At 50.1% G+C, this 22,815-nt stretch overlaps 1 protein-coding gene across 1 annotated transcript in view; it reads right to left on the bottom strand.

Moving 5' to 3' along the window:
• The window catches only part of STK10 (serine/threonine kinase 10), a 153,707-nt gene that overhangs the window by 121,267 nt on the left and 9,625 nt on the right, over window positions 1-22,815 (bottom strand). The window contains exon 2 of the mRNA XM_010373315.2: window positions 45-209. Coding sequence (XP_010371617.1) covers window positions 45-209 — 165 coding nt within the window. The remainder of the gene's footprint in view (window positions 1-44; window positions 210-22,815) is intronic.

Genomic DNA, 22,815 nt, shown 5'->3' with positions numbered 1-22,815 from the left:
AGGCCACGGGGGCTGAGCCGGGGCAGGTGGGGCGGCAGCCTTACCCACAGCTTCCCGTCGTGATAGTAGGCTCCCAGGAGCTTCACGATGTAGGGGTGGTCACAGGTGGCCAGGATCTCAATCTCCACGATGTAGTCCTCCAGCTCCTCCTCACTCTTGGTTTCAATGACTTTGGCCGCAGCCAAAGTACCCGTCTCCTTATTCTTGGCCTGCAAAGAGGCGATACAGGAGGTCAACAAGGCATGCTCGGCAGGAAACTGACCTCTGGACGTGAGCCCGGAGCCCTGCATGAGTGTGAAAACAGAGGCCGGATGTCCAGATGCTGAACGTACACTGTTCTTAACAATAGCCAGTGCCACACATCATTTCTGTACTTAATAATAAGTACAATACACCCCACAACACTATGGAATAAACAAAAATACAAGAATGAGACAGTTCTACAAATACCAACATGGAAAGACTGTTGGTCACTAAAAAACAAACAAAAAAAAACCCCAAGTCATTGAACAATAAAAATGGCATAATACTTTTGCATAAAAAAATGGAAAACTACGCCTTCATACATGCTCACAAGCGTCTGTGAATGCATGGAAAACTCAGGAGAGATACTGCCTGACAGCAAGCTGGGGAGGGGCCAGAAATAGGGAGGCATTCAAAGGGTACTTTCACTCTGTTTAAAATTTAAAATCGAGGCCGGGCATGGAGGCTCACACCTGTAATCCCAGCACTTTGGGAGGCCAAGGCAGGGAGATCACAAGGTCAAGAGTTCGAGACCAGCCTGGCCAACACAGTGAAACCCCATCTCTACCAAAAATACAAAAATTAGCTGGGTGTGGTGACATGCGCCTGTAGTCCCAGCTACTGGGGACGCTGAGGCAGGAGAATCACTTGAACCTGGGAGGCGGAGGTTGCAGGGAGCAGAGACCACACCACTGCACTCCAGCCTGGATGACAGAGTGAGACTCCATCCCGAAAGAAAAAAAAAATTTTAATCTGTTTTAAAATACGTTTTTCGTTGTTTTTTGAGATGCAGTCTCACTCTGTCGCCCAGGCTGAAGTGCAGTGGCATGATCACTGTTTACTGCAGCCTCTACCTTCCAGGTTCAAGCTAATTCTCCTGCCTCAGCCTTCTGAGAACTGGAACTACAGGTGTGTACCACCACGCCTGGCTAAATTTTGTGTTTTTAGTAGAGACAGGGTTTTAGCATATTGGCTGGGCTGGTCTAGAACTCCTGGCCTCAAGTGATCTGCCCACCTCGGCCTCCCAAAGTGCTGGGATTACAGGTGTGTGTCACTGTGCCTGGCCTAAAATTTGTTTAAATTTTTAATAGGAGCCGGGCGCGGTGGCTCAAGCCTGTAATCCCAGCACTTTGGGAGGCTGAGACGGGCGGATCATGAGGTCAGGAGATCGAGACCATCCTGGCTAACACGGTGAAACCCCGTCTCCACTAAAAAATACAAAAAACTAGCCGGGCGAGGTGGCGGGCGCCTGTAGTCCCAGCTACTCGGGAGACTGAGGCAGGAGACTGGCATAAACCCAGGAGGCGGAGCTTGCAGTGAGCTGAGATCCGGCCACTGCACTCCAGCCTGGGTGACAGAGCAAGACTCCGTCTCAAAAAAAAAAAAAAAAATTTTAATAGGAATGTTTGATGTGTTTATTTGCAACATTTCATATGTATTAACAGTAGAATGAAAAGGCAGTCTGAGGAAGTGCCCACCAGTTACAGTGGAACTGTTTCGTAGATGCACGTCACCTAGACAAAACAAGTCTTCCTTATCTGAGGAGTAAGAGGGTAAGAAAACTCCACACACACTAAGATGGCTATAATTTTAAAACATGGAAAATAACAAGTGCTGGTGAGGACTGGAGAAGTTAGAAGCCTTGTGCATTGTTGGTGGGAAAGTAAAACGGTGCAGCCAGTGTGGAAAACAGTTTGCCGGTTTCTCAAAAGGTTAAACATAGACATACCCTAGGACCTAGCAATTCTGCTCATAGGTATACACCCCAAAAAAGCTCAAAGCAGGGACTCAGGGAGCTATTTATATACTCATAGTAGCCAAAGTGTGGAAACAACCCAAGTGTTCATCAATAGATGGAAGAATATTTGGGAGGCCGAGGCAGGCAGCTCACTTGAGGTCAGTTAGGAGTTCAAGACCAGCCTGGCCAACATGGTGAAACCTCATCTCACTAAAAACACAAAAATTAGCTGGGTTTGGTGGTGTGCGCCTGTAATGCCAGCTACTCAGGAGGCTGAGGCAGTAGAATCACTTGAACCCAGGAGGCAGGGGATGCAGTGAGCCGATATCACGCCACTGCACTCCAGCCTGGATAACAGTGAGACTCTACCTCAAAAAAAAAAAAAAAAAGAAATGAATGCATAAACAAAATGTGGTATAGCCACACACTAAAATATTCCACCAGAAAAAGGAATCAAAAGGAAGGCAATTCTGACACAAGCTACACGGATGAATCCTGAAAACACTATGTAAAGTGAAATAAGCCAGACACAAAAGGATACATATTGTATAATTCCACTTATAGTAGAAGTGGAATTATAGTAGAAGTAGCCAGAGTAGCTGAAATCATAGAAGTGCAAAGTAGAATAGAGGTTTCCAGGGGTTAGAAAGGGGAAACGGGGAGTTATTGTTTAGTGGGTACAGAGTTTTTGTAGAGGATGAAAACTGTGAGGTGTAGACAGTGGTGATGGCTACACACTTGTGAATGATTTAATGCCATTAAATTTACACTTACAATTGGCCAAAATGATAAATATGATGTTCCGTATATTTTACCACAATTCAAAAGAGAGAGAAATAACCATGTAAATGGAGCAAGCAATCCCACCCCATTGCACACAGGAGCTGGTGTCTGGGAAACGGGAGGTGAGGACCCACAGCTCCCCAGGGGTCCTGCGAGGGCGTCAGTGGGGAATGCTACAGCAAGCATCTCACCCACTCTGCTGCATGGGGTTCTCGTGTTGAACAAGTACACATGGCCGGCCACAGTGGCTCATGCCTATAATCCCAGCATTTGGGAAGCCGAGGCGGGTGGCTTGCTTGAGTCCATGAGTTTAAGAATAGCCCAGGCAACAGAGCGAAATCCTACCTCTACAAAAAAAAAAAAAATGCAAAAACTAGCCGGGCGTGATGTCATGAACCTGTAGTCCCAGCTGCTTGAGAAGCTGAGGCGGGAGAATCGCTTGAGCCCAGGAGACGGAGGCTGCAGTGAGCTGAGATCCTGCCACTGCACTCTAGCCTGGGTGACAGAAAAAAAAAAAAAAACAGCCGGGCACAGTGGCTCATGCCTGTAATCCTAGCACTTTGGGAGGCCGAGACAGGCGGACTGCCTGAGCTCAGGAGTTTGAGACCAGCCTAGGCAAGACGGTGAAATTTCATTTCTACTAAAATACAAAAAATCAGCTGGGCATGGTAGGCGCCTATAATCCCAGCTACTCAGGAGGCTGAGGCACAAGAATTGCTTGCACCTGGGGGGCAGAGGTTGCAGTGAGCCAAGATGGCACCATTGCACCCCAGACTGGATAACAAAGCAAAACTCTGTCTCAAAAATATTAAATAAATAAAAAAGAAAGAAAGAAAAAAAAAAAAAAAAACACATACAAACACATTTCCCTACAAAATGGCCCCTAGCCAGGTGCGGTGGCTCATGCCTGTAATCCCAGCATTTTGGGAGGCCAAGGTAGGTGGATCACCTGAGGTCAGGAATTCAAACTAGCCTGGCCAACAAGTCTCTACTAAAAAGTACAAAAATTAGCCAAGCACATGCCTGTAATCTCAGCTACTCAGGAGGCTGAGGCAGGAGAACTGCTTGAACCTGGGAGGTGGAGGTTGCAGTGAGCTGAGATCGCAGCACTGCACTCCAGCCTGGGTGACAGAGTGAGACGCCATCTCAAAAAAAAAAAAAAGGCCCCTAAAAGCCCGCTGCTCATCTGGAGACCTTAAACAGCAATCTACTGCAAAGCACGGGGAAAACGAGCTCCTCTGGACTGGATGAACACATTAGAGCTTAGTCTCCACCACGGCGCCTTCCTAAGGATAATATTGATCATGCTCCACCCTTGCCTTCCATAACAACTCTGGAACCTGACTGCACCGGGAATTCCGGCTGGCCAAGTTATTCCTGCACATCTAGTACCCATGGATGACAATGCGCATTCATTCCTGTCATCACAGGGACCTGAGGCTTGAGGTTTCCCCCATTCCACAGATGGACGTGCAAGTCCAGGTTTAGAGGGGAAATGTGATTGGAACTAGGGGAGTGGCACCAGAATTTGCATCTGGATCCTCTAACGTCAAAATTCTCTAAACTTTGAGCCACCATACAAGGTCTCCCTATAATCTCCACCACTTAGAAGCCTCTAAGACCAGATGCCAACAGACACTTAACAGAGCACTACTGGGCCACCCTGCACAGGGCGCCCACAATACAGACACAGAGCGACCCTCTCACAGCCCTCTAGCTGAGAGTGATGAGACAGCATGCTTATGATGGGGTGAGGGAGAGGGCACCTAACCCCACCAAGGAGACTTCTGGAAGGAAGCAACAGGCATGGTGGCTCACGCCTGTTATCCCAGCACTTTGGGAGGCCGAGGTGGGTGGATGGCTTGAGGTCAGGAGTTTAAGACCAGCCTGGCCAACATGGTGAAACTTCGTCTCTACTAAAAATACAAAAAATTAGCCAGACATGGTGGTGCACGCCTGTAGACCTAACTACTCAGGAGGCTGAGGCAGGAGAATCACTTGAACCCAGGAGGTGGAGACTGCAGTGATCCGAGATCACACCACTGCACTCCAGCCTGAGTGACATAGTGAGACTCCGTCTCAAAAAAATAATAAAAAAAATACTGAGGAGTAGAGCAAGCAGACAATTTCTCTGCACATTTGCTTTCTGTACACTCATTCTCAGTTTAGACAAATATTTCTTTCATCAACTGAGCTGCAAAGTCCTCAGGATCCCATGTAGTGATGATAATATGTCATTTGTTATGCAGTACTAGTCTGTGCTGCTTATAGGTTAGTGCATTTATCTCCTGGATCACCCTACAATGTGGTGCTATCAGTATCTCACAGACAGATGAGGAGACCGATCTGAGGCAGAGTACCCGAGGAAGGAGGCGGCAGAGTGGGCTTGGAACTAAGGCAGTCCCATGCCCAGGTGTGCACACTCTTGGTGGCCACATTCTTCCTCCATCCAAGTTCCCTGCATGCCAGAGTCTGGGATGCCTCCCGTATCGGGCCCAGGAGCCCAGTTCAGGGAAGGCAATTTCATGATGGGCCATTTTCCAGAGCCAGTCCTTGTCCTAGGATTTACCAGCTCACGTGGCTCTAACTCTGTGGGGTCTTCTCCCCTAAACTCAATTTTGAAAGTTTGTTTAGGCCAGGCACAGTGGCTCACGATTGTAATCCCAGCACTTTGGGAGGTCGGGGAGGGGGGATCACCTGAAGTCAGGAGTTGGGGGCCAGCCTGACCCACACGGTAAAACCCCATCTCTACTAAAAATACAAAATCTAGCTAGGCAGGGTGGTGTATGTGCCTGTAATCCCAGCTACTAGGGAGGCTGGGGCAGGAGAATTGCTTGAATCCAGAAGGTGGAGGTGCAGTGAGCTGACTGCGCCACTGCAATCCAGCCCGGACAACAGAGCAAGACACTGTCTCAAAAAAAAAAAAAAAAAAAGCTTGTTTAGAATGCCTTAGCAACCCATCAATTAAGTTATCCAGTGCGCTCACTCGCTCTCTCGCTCGCTCGCTCTCTCTCTCTCTCACACACACACACACACACACACACACACAGTCTTAACTGATTGTGTCCCTGCCTTTTCATTCCTTGTAAAGCTGATTTTTATACATCCCGACCAGAGGTCTGGCAAAGAATCCTTTCCTTCTGCACACATTCCTCTTTCTCTTCCTACTCCTCCTCCCCTTCCTCTCCAAACCCAGAAGAGAGGTTAGGCCAGCTCTGCTCCTTTCCTGAGAGGAAAGTTAAGGGCTTAGTGGAGTGGCTAGAGCCAGGGTCAGTGACCAAGGCAACTACCTTGACCATGCTGAGCTGGCCAACGGCCCCCCTTCAATCATTCATCTTTCAGTCCTGAGAGCTGGAAAGACGGCCACATGTCACCTTTACCTGGGTTTCCTGAAAAGGGATGTTTTCTCCTGAGGGTGGAGGAGGCCCAGGTGGGGACCATTGTCCGGGAGTGCACAAACCTTGCCTTGCCCACCATCCTGAAAGGCAGCATTGACCAGACAGCCAGGCCCCAGCCAGTGCCAGTGTCAACACAAGGCACACCCGCTACCCAGCACCTCACTCAGATTCCACGGAGACCAGAACCTGCCAGACAGAGGTTAGTAGGCACCGTGGACCAAAAAGTGACTTGGCCAAAATTAAATTCTTTCAAAGCCTCATTGAGGCAGCAATCCATCACCTTGAGGCCACAGGGGATGTAATACTGCTGATGATAAAAACAGCTGACACTGAGTACTCTCTGTGTTCCAGGACGGGACTGAAATGGAATTTCTCACTTCATCCTCCATCTAGCCCTTAAAGACAAATATGATTGCCAGTTTACAGATGAGGAAAAAGATTCAGACAGGTGGGGTGATGCGCCTCAGGTCACAGAGCGAGTGGGGGTGGAGGGTGAAGGCTGGATCCAAATTCAAGCCTTCCCTTAGCTCTAAAACATTTCCCCCAAAGACCTTTCCTGATGACTATCCAGTACTCCCGGTTCTATCTCCCTTTGTTAAAGATCAATGACAATCGGCCGGGCGCGGTGGCTCAAGCCTACAATCCCAGCACTTTGGGAGGCCGAGGCGGGTGGATCACGAGGTCAGGAGATCGAGACCATCCTGGCTAACACGGTGAAACCCCGTCTCTACTAAAAAAATATGAAAAACTAGCCGGGCGAGGTGGCAGGCGCCTGTAGTCCCAGCTACTCGGGAGGCTGAGGCAGGAGAATGGCGTAAACCCGGGAGGTGGAGCTTGCAGTGAGCTGAGATCTGGCCACTGCACTCCAGCCTGGGCGACAGAGCAAGACTCCGTCTCAAAATAAATAAATAAATAAATAAATAAATAAAAGATAAATGACAATCACAGCCAACAGCAACCACTCACAGCAAGGGAGTGCCTACAGCTGAGGAGTGCTCAGGCAGCCAGAATGTCATCCGCCAACACACCTTTAGCCTTGCTGCCCATTTCCCAAGCGAGCAGACTGAGGCCTGGGAATCCAGCAGGACTGTGAGCTGTCACAGTGGCCTCCTGACTCCCGGTCTAGTGTTCACTACACCACGCTGCCGAGAAGCAGCTTATTCCCTATTCATTCATTCAACCATTATTTATTTGGCTAAATTCTAGTGAACAAGACAAGCAGTTTCTGCCGAGGAAAATTTGCATGAGGGAATCACTGCCCTCCCATATCATAATTCACCCTTCCCTGATTTTTCTTCAGCAGGGGCCAACCTGCCCTCATTTCCAGTCCCTAAACAACAATATCTAGAAGTGGGTAGGAACTCATCTTGGCCAATCAGAATACAGCACTCCATCTGGTCACAGTGATTGGCTCAAGAATAGGCACGTGGCCAGGTACGGTGGCTCACACCTGTGATCCCAGCACTTTGGGAAGCTGAGGCAGGTAGATCACCTGAGGTCAGGAGTTTGAGACCAGCCTGGCCAACATGGTGAAACCCCATCTCTACTAAAAAGACAAAAATTAGCTGGGCATGATGGCGCATGCCTGTAATCCCAGCTACTCAGGAGGCTGAGGCAGGAGAATCACTCGAACCCAGGAGGCAGAGGTTACAGTAAGCCAAGATCACGCCATTGCACTCTAGCCTGGGCAACAAGAGCAAAACTCTGTCTTAAAAAAAAAAAAAAAAATTGGCATGTGATCAAGTCAGCCAATGAAATGCATTCTCAGAACAATTGCTGAGACAGCCGACATTGCTGCAAGCCCTCCTTGACTTCTAGCCTCCCGCCTAAAGCCATCCTGCCCCTAAGGAGGCCTGAAAATCAAACTAGGTCTGAGGCGCTAAAGCTGAGAGAGGACATGAGAAGACAGTTTGATCCCTTCAATTAACTTTTACAACTGTCTATTAAGGGCTTGATTTTATATATAAGAAAACCGATGCTTAGAGAGATGAAGTCGCCTGCCCAAGGTCACATAGCAGGTTCAAAGGATTAGGAATTGAATTCTGGCCAATGTGGGTTCAAATTCCATGTATCTGACAGTTTTGTCAGAGATGCCTGCATATTCTTCAAGTCCCGTCTGGGCCTCAGTCACCCCCCTATATGGGGGAGGATGGATGGTGAAATGATGTCCAACTCTCTCCACGCTCTGATGAGAGCCATCTTAGGGAGTGGGTGAGTCTTGGAAAGCTAAGGGTGGTCCAAGTATATGAGGCCCACGTGGGAGTTGGCAGGCAAGGAATAGCATAAAGAACAAGTGGCTGTCTATGACCTCTGACGTCTGTCTCTCCCACCGGCTGAAGCAAGGCCGGGTTCCAGCGTACGATGAGGGGAGCCTCGGCCCAGCCTTCCACTGCTGGCCGGCAGTGACTAACGCCTCAGCCCACACCCTTGTGAGCAGATACACAGTGGCCACTTGTGTTTTCTGGCCCAAGCACCTCTGTGGGAACAATCCTCCCTCTTGTGCCCGTGAGGGGCCCAGCCCGGAGGAGGTGGGGACAACCCTCCCAGCCGGGGGCACTGCTTCACCCAAGGGGCCCAGTCAGCCCAGGCAGGGGCTGGGGGCTTCCTGAGAGTCAGCCACACAGAGGCCAGCAGGGGACCCACCCCCAGGCCCTCCCCTTCCCTCCTGACTGCCCACGGATCAGTGTGTTGCTCCCGCCTCCTCCCGGGAAATAACTGATATCACAGACCTCAGGAAAATGAGAAAACTTTAGCCACCCCTCCTTAACCCAGCTCCCCAACCCTACTCTGCAGATGAGGAAACTGAGTCCACCAAGGCGAATGCAGAGACCAGGGTCCAATCTGTGACACTTGCCTCATCTGTGAACCAGGTATGTCTCAAGAAGAGTAAATGAGAACACAAGAGCAAAGAGCCTAGAGGGGCCTGTTCCTGGGGGCACCCCTAACCTCAGGCCTGGGAGCCACTGGAGCTGCTGGGAAATTGACCTTGGGGGGTCAGCAGTAGGGGACTTGGCCAGCATCCATTCCCTTGGGGATTCAAAACTCTAGTTGCCGGTCGGGCGCGGTGGCTCACACCTAAAATCTCAGCACTCTGGGAGGCCGCAGTGGGCAGATCATCTGAGGTCAGGAGTTCAAGACCAGCCTCAACATGGAGAAACCCTGTCTCCACTAAAAAAAAAAAAAAATACAAAATTAGCCAGGCGTAGTGGTGCATGTCTGTAATCCCAGCTACTCGGGAGGCTGAGGCAGGAGAATTGCTTGAACCTGGGAGGCGCAGGTTGCAGTGAGCCGAGATTGCACCATTGCACTCCAGCCTGGGCAACAAGAGCGAAACTCTTATCTCAAAAAAAAAACAAAAAAAACCCTCTAGTTGCCTTTGGACACTGCCTCTCCCTCGCTCTGAGTCCAAGGGATTCATTGCAGGCTGACCTCTCCCTGGGCCAGGGGCATACCCCAGGCCCAGCCAATCAGAGGACTGAACCAAGGGTGCCTGAAAATGAAACTTGCCACAGTCATTGGTTCAGAGATGCCTGGGCATGGTCCCAAGGCAGGCCAACAGGGTCGTGCCTGGGCAGCTCTTTAAATTTGTTTTTGGTTGTTTGCTTTTTTCTTTTTTTTTCTGAGCTAGAGTTTCGCTCTTTGTTGCCCAGGTTGGAGTGCAATGGCGTGATCTCGGCTCACCACAACCTCCGCCTCCTGGATTCAAGTGATTCTCCTGCCTCAGCCTCCCCAGTAGCTGGGATTAAAGGCAGGCACCACCACGCCTGGCTATTTTTGTATTTTTAGTGGCGACGGGTTTCTCCCTGTTGGTCAGGCTGGTCTCGAACTTCTGACCTCAGGTGATCCACCCACCTCGGCCTCCCAAAGCGCTAGGATTACAGGCATGAGCCACGCGCCCGGTCAGTTGTTCGCATTTTTGCTGAAGTTATCAGGAAAGCAGCTTTTTCTTTCTCTGGCGCTGCTAAATCGGTAGAATGAAAGGCTGCAGGGTCTTGCAGCCCATCTTCTCACTCCTTCAGAGTGGCTGCCAGAGGGTAAGGCCAAGATGGCAGAAGCAGGGCTCACAAATGGAGTGCTACTGGCTCTGAGGAACACCTGGAGACAGCTATACCTGAAGGCAGACTCTACCATAGACTTCTCAGTTGCATGAGCCAATAAACTCCCTTTTGGATTCCTGCCATTTGCCACCAAGAAGGAGATGAGTTCCCTCTCTCTGGGGGTATTCCAGCAAGGAACAGATATCCAGAGGAGTGCCTCCCCACACAACACATGTGTATCAAGGGCCACCTTCATTCCCAAGCCCACCATAATCTATAAGATGACATTCACTGAGACCTCACCAAAGAGCTGACTGATAATTTAGAATTTGGAGACCTACATGGAAAACGTGTAGGACACAGGCCAACAGAAACTATGGAATTCTTCTGCCAAAAGAATCTTTCCAAAAAAGTGGAAAGGATCATTTTATACTTAATAAATTAGCAAAAGCATGCAGTTGTGACAACCCTCCCCCCCTCGCTCCCCGCCACTCCCGCGCTGGAGACAATGTAGTAAAATGGGTGAACTCATTACTGACAAGAATAGAAACTGCTTCAATCTTTCAAAGACAACAACTGGCAATAGGTTTTAAAAGTCATGAAAATACTTTTTCAGCCTATTGTCCCTCATTCCTGAGAATTTAAGGCCAGGAAATACTTTTAAAAAGACAATCGGCTGGGCATGGTGGCTCATGCCTGTAATCCCAGCACTTTGGGAGGCCGAGGCGGGCGGATCACAAGGTCAGAAGTTCGAGGGCAACCTGACCAACATAGTGAAATCCCATCTATATTAAAAATACAAAAATTAGCCGGGCATGATGGCACGCACCTGTAGTGCCAGCTACTCAGGAGGCTGGGGCAGGAGAATCGCCTGAACCTGGGAGGGAGAGGTTCTGGCGAGCCGAGATCGTGCCACTGCACTCCAGCCTGGGCACAGAGCGAGACTGCGTCTCAAAAAAAAAAAAAAAAAAAAAGACAAAAGAAATGTACTAGGATCATGTTCAGTTTATATTAGTCCATAATAATGGAAAAAAGGTGAAATCACCTAAACACAATGCTTAAATTAACTTAATGGGATATTAAGTAACCCTTAAATGATAAACAAGAAGATAATACAGTAATGAGAAAAAATTCTTAAGCCATAATAGTAAACAGCAAAATAGGATAATGAAATTGTAACGAGGCTACAATTTTCCTTTGGGAAAACTGCACGTGCCTATGGACAGGGACGAGCTAAAACACAGCATAATGGAGTCAAGCAGTTTATAAAGTCAAGCAGTTTACAATTTTTACCCAGTGACATCTGGCAATTATCCACAGGGGTCCCAGTGAGGGCAGACTGGGGCAGGTGCAAAGAAGCCTCCCACATAGAAAGAGACCACTTCATCTGACCTTGCCTTAAACGTTCCAGAGACAGACACCCTCGTTCTTTCGGAACTCACATGAGCTGCACTGTCTGATACAGCAGCGACTAGCCGCACTTGGCTATTTAAATTAATAGATATGAAACAAAAATGTAGTTCCTCAGTTGCATTAGCCACATTTCACGCACTCCCACACTGTGGCTACCGTATTGAACAGAGCAGGTACATACAAACACTTCCATCACTGTAGAAAGTTCAGTCCCAGCCCTCTGGCAGAAAATGCCTCTTCAGAGGTAAGGGGGCATCTACAACTCACTCCACTGTCCCAGACCCAGCCTCGGAAACATGGGTTTCTTTTTCTAGGAAGCAAAAGGGGACAAGTGCAAGGAATCAGCAGAGGAACCCCACCCAACGATCATTTGCTAGGGAAGTCTCCTAGCAACCTGGCTGGGTGGCAGGCGTGAGCGAAGGCTCCCAGCTGACCTGTCAGATGAACAGCCTGGGCGTGGGTCAGAGCCAAAGAACGGGGCAGTCAGGGCTCAGGGTTCCTATTTCCCGGACTTTATTCTGGACGGCCGTGCCAGGCATGTATCAAATATGGTTCAGGTCACTGGAACCAAAGCAGGGCTTGGTCTGGGTGTCACACAATGTACAGCTGTTCTGTCCCTGCCTGAACGTAGTTAATCTTTGCATGGTGATGAATGTTGTCAATCGCAGGAAGGGCTGTGACTCTATTTAGGAGAGAGAAAATCTGGCCCCAGAGAAAACCAGGGTCACAGCAGAACTGACTATGTGCAGGAAAAGGGCCCAACATAAAGCCAAAGGGGGTGATCTGAGGACAGCAGACACAGAGCCGGGGTGGCCAGCTGACATGGGCCGGGGTGGCCAGCTGACGTGGGCTTGAGTTTAGAGCCCACTAAGGCCCCTGGCTGGCAGGCATCAGCCAGCAGAGGACGGAAGCCTTATGTACCATGGGCCTGGGCTTTGGGAGGCCCAGGTCCTTGCGGGCTCAGGATGAAAAAGGCCTGCCAAAGCCTCTTATGGTCTCTTGCTGCAGGGCAATGAGCAGTTCGCCTTTCTCCAGTACAGGGACACGAAGTACACAGAGGTACCACCATCTCCTTTTATTGAAGAGAAAAGGGAGGCCCAGGCAGAGAAACTGACTTGTCCCAGGTCACACAGCTAGGAGGCAGTGGCAGGCCTGGAGCTCAGCTCTGGCTCTCTGCCCAGTGCTCTCTGCCCTCAGCAGCCCACCAAAGTTGTCATGCCAGGGGTCTCCCGCCCAGCTGCTCAGTGTGACAGCCCTCCTTCCCATCTTTCCCTCCGTGGCCTTCAACCAGACACACCTAGGGTGAACCCTCAAGGGCTCCTTGCTGCTGACAAGCTAATGCCCGAGCTCCCTGGCCCAGCACTCACAGCCCTCATGACCTGCCCCTGCCCACTTCCCCAGGGTCCCGCCCCTCCCTCTCACTCAGCCCCATGCCTGCTCCCTACCTCCCGGCCCTCTTCATGCTCCCTCCTCCACAGAGAAGGCCTCCTCCCTACCTGCGTTTAATCAGCCAGCAAAATCTAACTCAACCCCAGCCTAGCCCATGACATCTTCCCCAGAACCCCAGTCCACCTCTCCCACTAGAATTTCTTTGCACCTTGTTAAGGCTTTCATCGCAGACTGCCCTGTCCCCTGGGCATCTGCATCACAGATTCTCTGACCTGGCTGTGATCTCTGAAAGGCTCAGCCCACCTGACTCCTCTCAGTCTACCCCAGAGAACCTGGCACAGAAGAGCCAGTGGGTAGATGGAACAGTGGGAGTGTGAGTGAATGGGAAGATGGATGGGCAGACAAGCAGATGGAGGAGTGGATGGATGGGAGGTAGGGGCTGGAGGAATGAATGGATGGGAAAATGAGTTAAGTGGGATGGCGAATGGATGAGAGGTTGGGTGAATGGATGGGTGGGCAGAAGAATGGGAGGGTGGGTGGATGGGCAGATGAATGGAAGGATGGACAGATGGATGGGAGAATGAGTTGGCAGGGGCATGAATGGGTACATGAGACTAGGTGGGTGTGAGAGGGATAAAGGAATGACATGTATGTCCAGGGAGTAGACAATTATCATCTTCCCTTCTTTCCAAAAGGCACTTGAGCCCACCCCTGCTGGGTTCTATGAACATCAGTCTCTCTCAATCCTGTAGCCATTAAAGTTATTGTTACAGGAACCGACCCCACTCCATCCGATGTCCCCATCTTGGCAAACTTAGAAATGAGCAAATTTCTATCGAGCAATTTGTGGAAACAGCACAGTACCTAGGCTCAAGTCCCAACTCTACTACTTACTAGCTAAGTGTGCTTGCAGAAGCCAGGACACCAGGCCTTCATATCCTGATGAAGACGTAGACAATTTCAGTGACACATGGGAAAATTTATAAGCCACTATGGGTTAGCCAGTTGACTATTGGTTGTTACTGTTCTCTCTTGAAACTGTGTATTTTTTGTTTTTGAAAGCCTAAAAACATGTTTATTTTGTTCATCAATGTATCTACTACTCTGTCTGGTCACGGCAGACACTCAGTGTGTATTCTTAAACGACTAATGAATGAATGAATAGAATCCGTGTTCATGCTTCCCTGCAAACAGAGAGAAATGAGGTCCTCCACATAAGAGATGAAAGGAAAGTGATAAGAAGTCGACTTTCTCCATAACATATTTCTATTTCTGAATCTCTGGCTGTTCTCCAGTTTTGAAAGATGGCACCTCTTTACCTTGCCAGAGCCAAAGCCTTCAACTGGGCCAGGATGTACACAGCTGAGTTCTGTCAAGCAAAGAGAAACCACTTCCCAATCAATCATCATCATGCCAAGTTTCAGCTCAACAACAAATGAGACGGCCAAGTTTCAGAACAAGTGACACTTAAGGATGGCAAAGATTATGAAGCCCAAAAGCAGAGGGACACGGCTTCCAAAGACGTGCCTTGAACACTGTCTCCCTCAGGGAGGAGAAGCCTGGCCAGCCAGCCACCTTGGCACAGCTCAGGGAAATGTTGAGCCGCAAAAGTTCTTGTGAATCAGCAAATAAAAAAACGGAAACCCAAACAGGATTGGTCCAAAGAAACCAAGTCTTGGCCTTGGCTGAAAACTGGAGCAACCTGTCCAACTTGGCTGGGGATATGGGAGCCCTCAGATCTCAGCTCTCCAAAAACAATGGGGAATCCAACCCACATTATCACTGATAAGGGAGGCGTGAAAGGTGCCCATGGGCTCTACCTCCTTGCAGGAGACCACTCCCACCTTTCCCAGGCTCCTCTCTACCCAGAGGAGGACAGCGAGACTCAATGCGGAGTTGCAGAGGGGAGAGTACTCCGGGGTCCACAGAAGAGAGGAGGAAGTGAGGAAGGAAGCACTTTATGGAGGACCACCTATGGCCCCTGCCTGCCAGTGTTTAAGACACTCATTTAATCCTCACCACAACTTTAGGGGTCATGTCCTTTCATGAACTCTGTTTTAGAGACAATATCAATCCTCAGAGAGGTTAAGGTCAGCCTGTTTATTCCACCAACAGTCTTTGTGGTGCTAAAGTAACATCTGTGCATTAAAAACAATCTTAGAAATATAATGGTACAAAGAAGAAAATCAAAACCTTTCATAATCCAAAAGAGACTCGCCTTTGGTAATCTGTGGTGTGACATTCTTGGAACTGTTTCCCAATCCCAGCTCTAACACTTCCCAGCTGTGTGCCCCTGAGGGGACTTCTTTGCCCTCACTTCCCAGCCTTTTATACCTTTATCTAATGACTATGTAACCACTCCTCCTCCAGAGGCTGTTGTGAGCATTTAATGAGTTCATATGTGAAAGACGCTTAGAAGAGGCTGGGTCCTTGGCTGGGCATTGTGGCTCAAACGTGTCATCCCAGCACTTTGGGAGGCTGAGGTAGGTGGATCACCTGAGGTCAGAAATTCAAAACCAGTCTGGCCAACAGAGTGAAACTCTGTCGCTACTAAAAATACAAAAATTAGCCAGGCGTGGTGGCACACGCCTATAGTCCCAGCTACTTGAGGAGGCAGAGGCAGGAGAATCACTTGGACCTGTGAGGGAGAGGTTGCATTAAACCAAGATCACATCACTGCACTCCAACCTGAGTGACAGAGTGAGACTCTTGTCTTAAAACAAAATGAATAGAATAGAATAGAATAGAATAGAATAGAATAGAATAGAATAGACTAGACTAGACTAGACTAGACTAGACTAGACTAGACTAGGATAGGCTAGGCTAGGCTAGGCTAGGCTGGGTCCAGAGTGAAAGTCTATAAATATTCACTCATTATAATCGCTCTGGCCACAAACATATTCTTCCATACTTTACAAAATAGATATTAAACTGTATACACTGGTCATTCTTACTTTCCCTTAACAGTATGGCATAGCTGGGCACAGTGGCTCACACCTGTAATCCCCCTGTAATCCCAGCACTTTGGGAGGCCAAGCCAGGTGGATCACCTGAGGTTAGGAATTTGAGACAGGCTGACCAACATGGTGAAACCCCGTCTCTACTAAAAATACAAAATTAGCCGAGCATGGTGGCATGCACCTATAGTCCCAGCTACTCAGGAGGCTGAGGCAAGAGAATCGCTTGAACCTGGGCAGTGGAGGCTGCAGTGAGCTGAGATGGCACCATCGCACTCCAGCCCAGGCAACAAGAGCAAAACTCCATCTCAAAAAAAAAAGCAAACAGTATGGCATGAACAGCCCTTCACAGCACAAAACACTGTTCCCCAACGTCATCTCCAAGGGTGGCAGAATGTTCCACTGAGTGACGGGACCCTCCTCTATTTGAGCAGCTCCCTATCATGTAGCCATGCCACACTGGTCGCGTGGTGCCACCTCCAAAAGCCTCAGTCTTGATTTACATGTTGTCAAATGCTCACCAAATGGCAGGACCAAGCTATACCCCTGTGTTCCACCAACACTAGATTGAATTCAGATGTGATGCTGGGCTTGGGTCAGTTCTGCCACATCTGGCTGTGTGTCCTTGGCACTGGGCTCATGATGGTGCAGGTATAAAGTTGCCTATGTCCCACTGTGAGAGGCACTACCATCCCTATTTTGCAGAAAAGAAAACCAAGGTTCAGAGGGGTGACATCACTTGGCCAGGGCTACACAGCAAGGCCAACAGCTGAACTGTGACTTATAAGATGAACGGCATCCCCAGGTCAAAAGCTTCTGAGGCGGCCGGGCACAGTGGCTCATGCCCAGGCCCCTGTGCCGTCTCCAGACCCCTGTGCTGCCTCCAGGCTGGGATGCAGGCTTCTTTTATCTCCATGACAGAGAGAGAGCAACAAACTTCAGGCTGATCCCAGAACTATTCACACGCCTCCACCCAGAAGCACCCTCCAGTGTAACACGCAGGGAGGGGTTCAGGGCCTCAAGGGAATCTGCCTCTGTCAAGCCCCAGGAAGGGGACGATCAGCTTAAGTCACCCCACAGAAATGGTAACAATCACAGTAACAACAGCCACATTTACATCTTCTGTGTGAGGCAGGACAGTAAGGGCTGGCCACAAGCATCAATCTTCACAAAATCGGGCAAAGTGCTGTTTTGGTTTAAATGTCACAGCTCAAGATGCTGAGGATCAGAGGGGCGAGGTGACTTGCCCAAAGTCACACAGCAAACAGGCAGGGAAGCTAGGAGGAAGCTCAGAATTGATTCCAGCGCTACATCATAACCACAGTGCAGCCTCCTGAGTGTAGCCACATTGTAACTACAACGCCGGGCCTGTCCAGGGAGAGGGACTAAGTGGGGCCTGCCCAGGGAGAGGGACTAATAGGGGCCTGCCCAGGGAGAGGGACTAAGAGGGGCCTGCCCAGGGAGAGGGACTAAGCGGGGCCCAGCATTCACTCACTCATCCTTTCATTTGCTCAGCAGGTATTTTTTGTTATTGTTGTTTAATTTTTTTTGAGACGGAGTTTCGCCCTTGTTGACCAGGCTGGAGTACAATGGCACAATCTCAGCTCACTAAAACTTCTGCCTTTCGGGTTCAAGTGATCCTCCTGCCTCAGCCTCCTGAGTAGCTGGGATTACAGGCACCCACCACCATGCCCAGCTAATTTTTGTATTTTTAGTAGAGATGAGGGTTCCCCATGTTGGCCAGGCTGGTCTCGAACTCCTGACCTCAGGTGACCCACCCGCCTCTGCCTCCCCAAGTGCTGGGATTACAGGCATCAGCCACAGCACGCCTGCGGCTCAGCAGGTATGAACTGAACATCTATCCTCCGCAGGCCCTGTTCCAAATGCTGGGGACACAAAGATCATTCCTTACCCTCAGCGACTTCGCATCTGTTGGAGGGGACAGAAAATAAACAAGGAGACACACAAGAGAATCCCAGTTTGTTACAACAGCCCTGAAGGAAATCTACAGGCAGCTGCCACCATGGTCAGGGAGGGGTGGTCGGGACAGGCCTTTCTGAGGAAGGAATCTGAGTCGAGACCCGGAGAATGAGGAGGAGCAGCTGTGCAGAGTCACAGGTAGAGTGGCAGGCAGGGGAACCGCCAGTGCAACGGTCCGGAAGCAGAAAGGAGCTGCACTTCCCTCAGCTCCCCCCAGAGGCACCACTGGCCTCCACCACCCTCCACCACCTGACCCTGGCTGGCTGGAGTTAACTCTTCAGTCATCCGTGTACTGGTCAAGTCCCTCCTCTTCCCCATCCTTCTCCCCAAGTCTTAGGTGTCTAATTCTGGCTCTGGTATAGCCTGTTTTTTCTTGTTATTGTTGCTTTCAGACAACCAGTTTTTCAGTCAGGTCTTGCTCTGTCACCCAGACTGGAGTGCACTGGTGTGATCACAGCTTGCTGCAGTCTTGAACTCCTGGCCTCAAGTGATCCTCCCGCCTCAGCCTCCAGAATAGCAGCCTCCAGACTACAGTTGGTGCCACCACACCTGGCTAATGTTTAAAAATTTTTTGGAAGAGATGGAGTCTTCCTACGTTTCCCAGGCTGGTCGTGAACTCCTAGCCACTCAAAGTATTAGGATTACAGACCTGACCAACTGTGCCAGCCCTAGTGTAGTCTGTCAGTATGAAAAAATCGGTAAGCTATGGGGGAAGAAGGGAAAAACTGCATCACAGGGGAAGCAGAGAGAAACGGGAAGAGAAAGAGTGAAGTGGAAGGTGAGTGTGGTGGAGAGAGGGAGAAGGAAGCCTTTCAGCACCCGCCCTCCCTGCTCTGCTGACAGGCCCCAGAGACGCCCTGCACTGCAGCCTGCTGCGGTCCCAGCAGCCCCACCCACCAGGGCACCAGGAGGGGCCCCAGGAGCACTTGGCTTCCCCGCCCTGACACCCACCCCTTTCCCCTGCCACTTCCTGTGCTAGTCCTGCCTGCACCCCTCACCACTTCCTCTGCATGAGAGGCCACCATCCATCGCCATCCAGCTGAGGCAGGCTTGCAAAGAAGTGTTATGTTCCTGGGCACAGAAACCACAAGGCCAAGAGCAGACACCGCATTGAAGTGACCATGGACTGCCCAATAAACCTGTTTGTCTTTCTCTCTGTGCCGCAAGAGAAAAGAGACAGACTCCTGGCCAGAAAGATCTGGGTGCAAGTCCCAGTCCTGCCATAAAAAAGCTGTGTGACCCTGAGTAAGTCACCGTACCGCTCTGGGCCTCTGCTTCATCAGGTGGAGTGAGGATATTCCCCTACCTTTCATGGGGATAAGAGAAGAATAAATGATAGACAGGTAGCAACTGAGCAAAAGTCAACTCCCTACTCATCTATCTTTTTCACTTTGGAACCCACAGGGCCTCACACAAGTAGGTGCTCAATAAACAATCTAAAGCTAACACTTACGTGACATCTTCCAGTGTCCTAGACTAAGTGGTTTCCATGGATTATCTCATTTCATCTTCCAACAGCCCTATGCGATTGTACCATTACCATCACCATTTCACAGCTTAAGAAACTGAGGCAGAGATAAGTAAATTCCTCAGCATCACACAGACTGCAAGAGGTAGAGCCAGGCTTGAACTGCAGGAATTCCTCCAGGTTCCCGGACCACCTCTGATCCCCAGCAGACACGAGCTTGCCTTCCTGTCTCATCTTCTCTGCTCTCTTTCCACCTCCTGACTAAGATGCCCTAGACTCTTCCATGCCTCCCGTCTCACAAACATCCCCTTCTCGGGCTGGTCACCTACACTCCCTCGGCTCCGATTTGGGTTCCAACTATAGCTCTGGCCTTCCCTCCCACACCTGCCTGGTTCAGTCAGCAGGGTTGGCCACTCTGGCTCAGCCTCCATTCAGCATGGACCTCCTTAGTCTTGAGCAGCCAGGGATCCTGGCTCTGGCACCCTGCAATTGTATCACCTCTTTGGTCAAGGCCTCCTCCCCCATCAAAAGAGAGTCCCTCTCTAATGTTACATGCGCTGACCTGGTCAGGCTCTGGGGGACTTAAGGCAGGCAGGACATTTTTTGAGGTCAAAATTGCCAAGTCTAAATTCATCGGCTTGGCCTTCAAAGCCCTCTTGACTTGGTCCCTGCTATGGTCCGAGTTTCTGTGTCCCTGCAAAATTCTTATGTTGAAATCCCAACCTCCAAGGTGATAGCATTAGAAGGAGGGGCCTTTTGGGAAATGATTAGGTCTTAATGAGATTAGTGTTCTTGTAAAAAAAAAAAAAAAAAAAAAAAGACCGCAGAGGCCGGTGTGGTGGCTCACGCCTGTAATCCCAGCACTTTGGGAGGCCGAGGTGGGTGGATATCTTGAAGCCAGGAGCTTGAAACTAGACTGGTGAACATGGTAAAACGCCATCTCTACTAAAAATACAAAAATTAGCCAGATGTGGTGGTGCATGCCTGTGATCCCAGCTACTCTGGAGGCTGAGGCACAAGAATCACTTGAACCCAGGAGGTGGAGGTTGCAGTGAGCCGAGGTCATGGCACTGCACTCCAGCCTGGACGAAGGAGTGAGACTCTGTCTCAAAAAAAAAAAAAAAAAAGAAAGACCCTAGAAGTCTAGCTCTCCTGCTGTCCCTCCTACTACGTGAGGTCACAGCGAGAAGGCACCATCTGTGAAGCAGAGCAGGCCCTCATCAGACACCAACTCTGTGGGAGCCTTGATCTTGGACTTCCCAGCCTCCAAACTAGGAGAAATAGAATGTTTATTGTTTGCAAGCCACTCAGCCTACCGTACTTTGTTACAGCAGCCCGAATGAGCCACGCCCCCAAATGCTATTGCCGACCTGGCCCAGCCCTGGCCCATGCCCACTTCCCAAATCCAATGACCGCTGGGATTGAGGAGGCAACAGTAGAGGTCAGATCTGTCATGCCCAACACAGTAGTCACTAGTCACATGTCACTACCGAGCACCTGGCATGTGGCCGGTGCAGATGGAGATGTGCCATAAGCACAACACCCACTGATTTCAAAGACTTCATGAAAAAGAATATAACACATTGCTTTAATTCCGCTTTACTACATGCTGAAGTGATAAATATACCATTAAAATTCATTTCCCTATTTTTCCTCTGGTTTGAATGAGGTGACTAGGAAACCTGCCATTGCCTGTATAGCCTGTGTAACGCTCCCTTGGACAGCATCACTGGCCCAGACGCAGAAGGGACCAACTGATCTGTTTTTGTTTTGTTTTGTTTTGTTTTGTTTTTTTGAGACAGAGTCTTTCTCTGTTGCCAGAGTGCAACAGAGCTGGAGTGCAATGACGCTTTCTCAGCTCACTGCAACCTCTGCCTCCCAGGATTCAGGTGATGCTTGTGCCTCAGCCTCCCAAGTAGCTGGGACTACAGGCATGAGCCACCACGCCCAGATAATTTTTTATAATTTTAGTAGAGACGAGGTTTCACCATGTTGGCCGGGCTGGTCTCGAACTCCTGACCTCAGGTGATTCACCTGCCTCGGCCTCCCAAAGTGCTGGGATTAAAGGTGTGAGCCCAGCCCAGGATCAAATTATCTGATACTCACAGAGAAGACAAAAATCTGGGATTTTCTGTGAAATCTCTTCATTTAAAAATACTGGCAATCAAGTCAAATTTGGTTCAACCCCCGTGGGGGCCACACCGTGTGGCCCCATCCTCAGGCCACATCAGGCCCAACGGCCAGCAGTCAGCAACCTCGGGCCTCATGGGCCAGCCTCTCTCCTGACCTGGACTTCCTTCTCTCCACCTTATCACCATCCCGCCTGCTGTACCAGGTGGAACCTTCCCCACTCTCGGCTGGCTGCCTATTTGCCCTGTACAACTCTCATCGCAGGCAGCATGTTCCTGTCTCCTCCCCCACGACACAAGGGAAGCAGCAGGGGACGCCGCCTTCTTATCCTGAGCACCTACTGTGGCCAACTGGATACCCGCTGTGTGAGCTACTCAGGCAGGTCTCACAACAGCTCCCGCAGGTGTACTCAGCCCCACTGTACTCATGGGGAAGCTGAGGGAGGCTGAGACAAGCCACTTGCCTGAAAGGACACAGTGACTAAATGGCACAGCCAGGATGCAAACCCTGGCTTCTCTGACTGCAAGGCCCAACTCTTTCATTGCAGACTCAGAGACCTGACAGAGGAGGTCAACAAATACTGTCTGCCGGGCTGAATAAAGGAACGCTCATCTGTACAAGGCAGTGGTTCTCAGCTGGAGCCATTATGCCTCCCTCCCCCACGGAGCATGTGGCAACATCTGGGGACACTTCTAGTTGCCACACTGCAAGGAGGCATTCTGACACCCAGTGGGTTGAAGCCAGGGATCCTGTGAACACCCTAGAATGCACAGGACAGCTCCATAACAAAGAATGACCCCGCCCAAAATGCCAGTAGTGCCAGGTGAGGAAGCGCTGGTATGAGGGCTATGCTATAAACACTGAAGTCTCCCTGCCTTGTCCCTAAAGTTGTAGTGGCGGGTCAGGAGCTTCTCCATCTGACACCAAGAACATTAATCATAACACCTCGTCGTCATTTCCTGAGCCCTTCCTGGGTGAGAATCAGACGCTAAACACATCACCTCCTCAACTCCCCTCAGCCCTGTGGCCAACTCCATTTTGCAGACACAAGACTCAGGTTCAGAGGAGGAGGTGGTCGCCTATTTGGGGTTCAAACAGGACCAGGACTAGGACCAAGATCCTACTGAACCCCAAATCTCTTCCCTTCACCACCACCCTGTTCCACTACCCTCAGCAGCAGGGGGCCTGGGAGCGACCACCCAAGGCTGTTCTGGGGGCTATGGGGTGACAGCCTCTGGAGAAATCCCCTAGTCTAGGTAACTTCGGGAGGCCAGGCCAT

Source organism: Rhinopithecus roxellana, chromosome 3 (assembly GCF_007565055.1).
Source record: "Rhinopithecus roxellana isolate Shanxi Qingling chromosome 3, ASM756505v1, whole genome shotgun sequence".
NCBI classification, from domain to species: Eukaryota; Metazoa; Chordata; class Mammalia; order Primates; family Cercopithecidae; genus Rhinopithecus; species Rhinopithecus roxellana.
The sequence above is the reverse complement of the archived record's forward strand: the minus strand, read 5'-3'. Positions and strand labels throughout refer to the sequence as shown.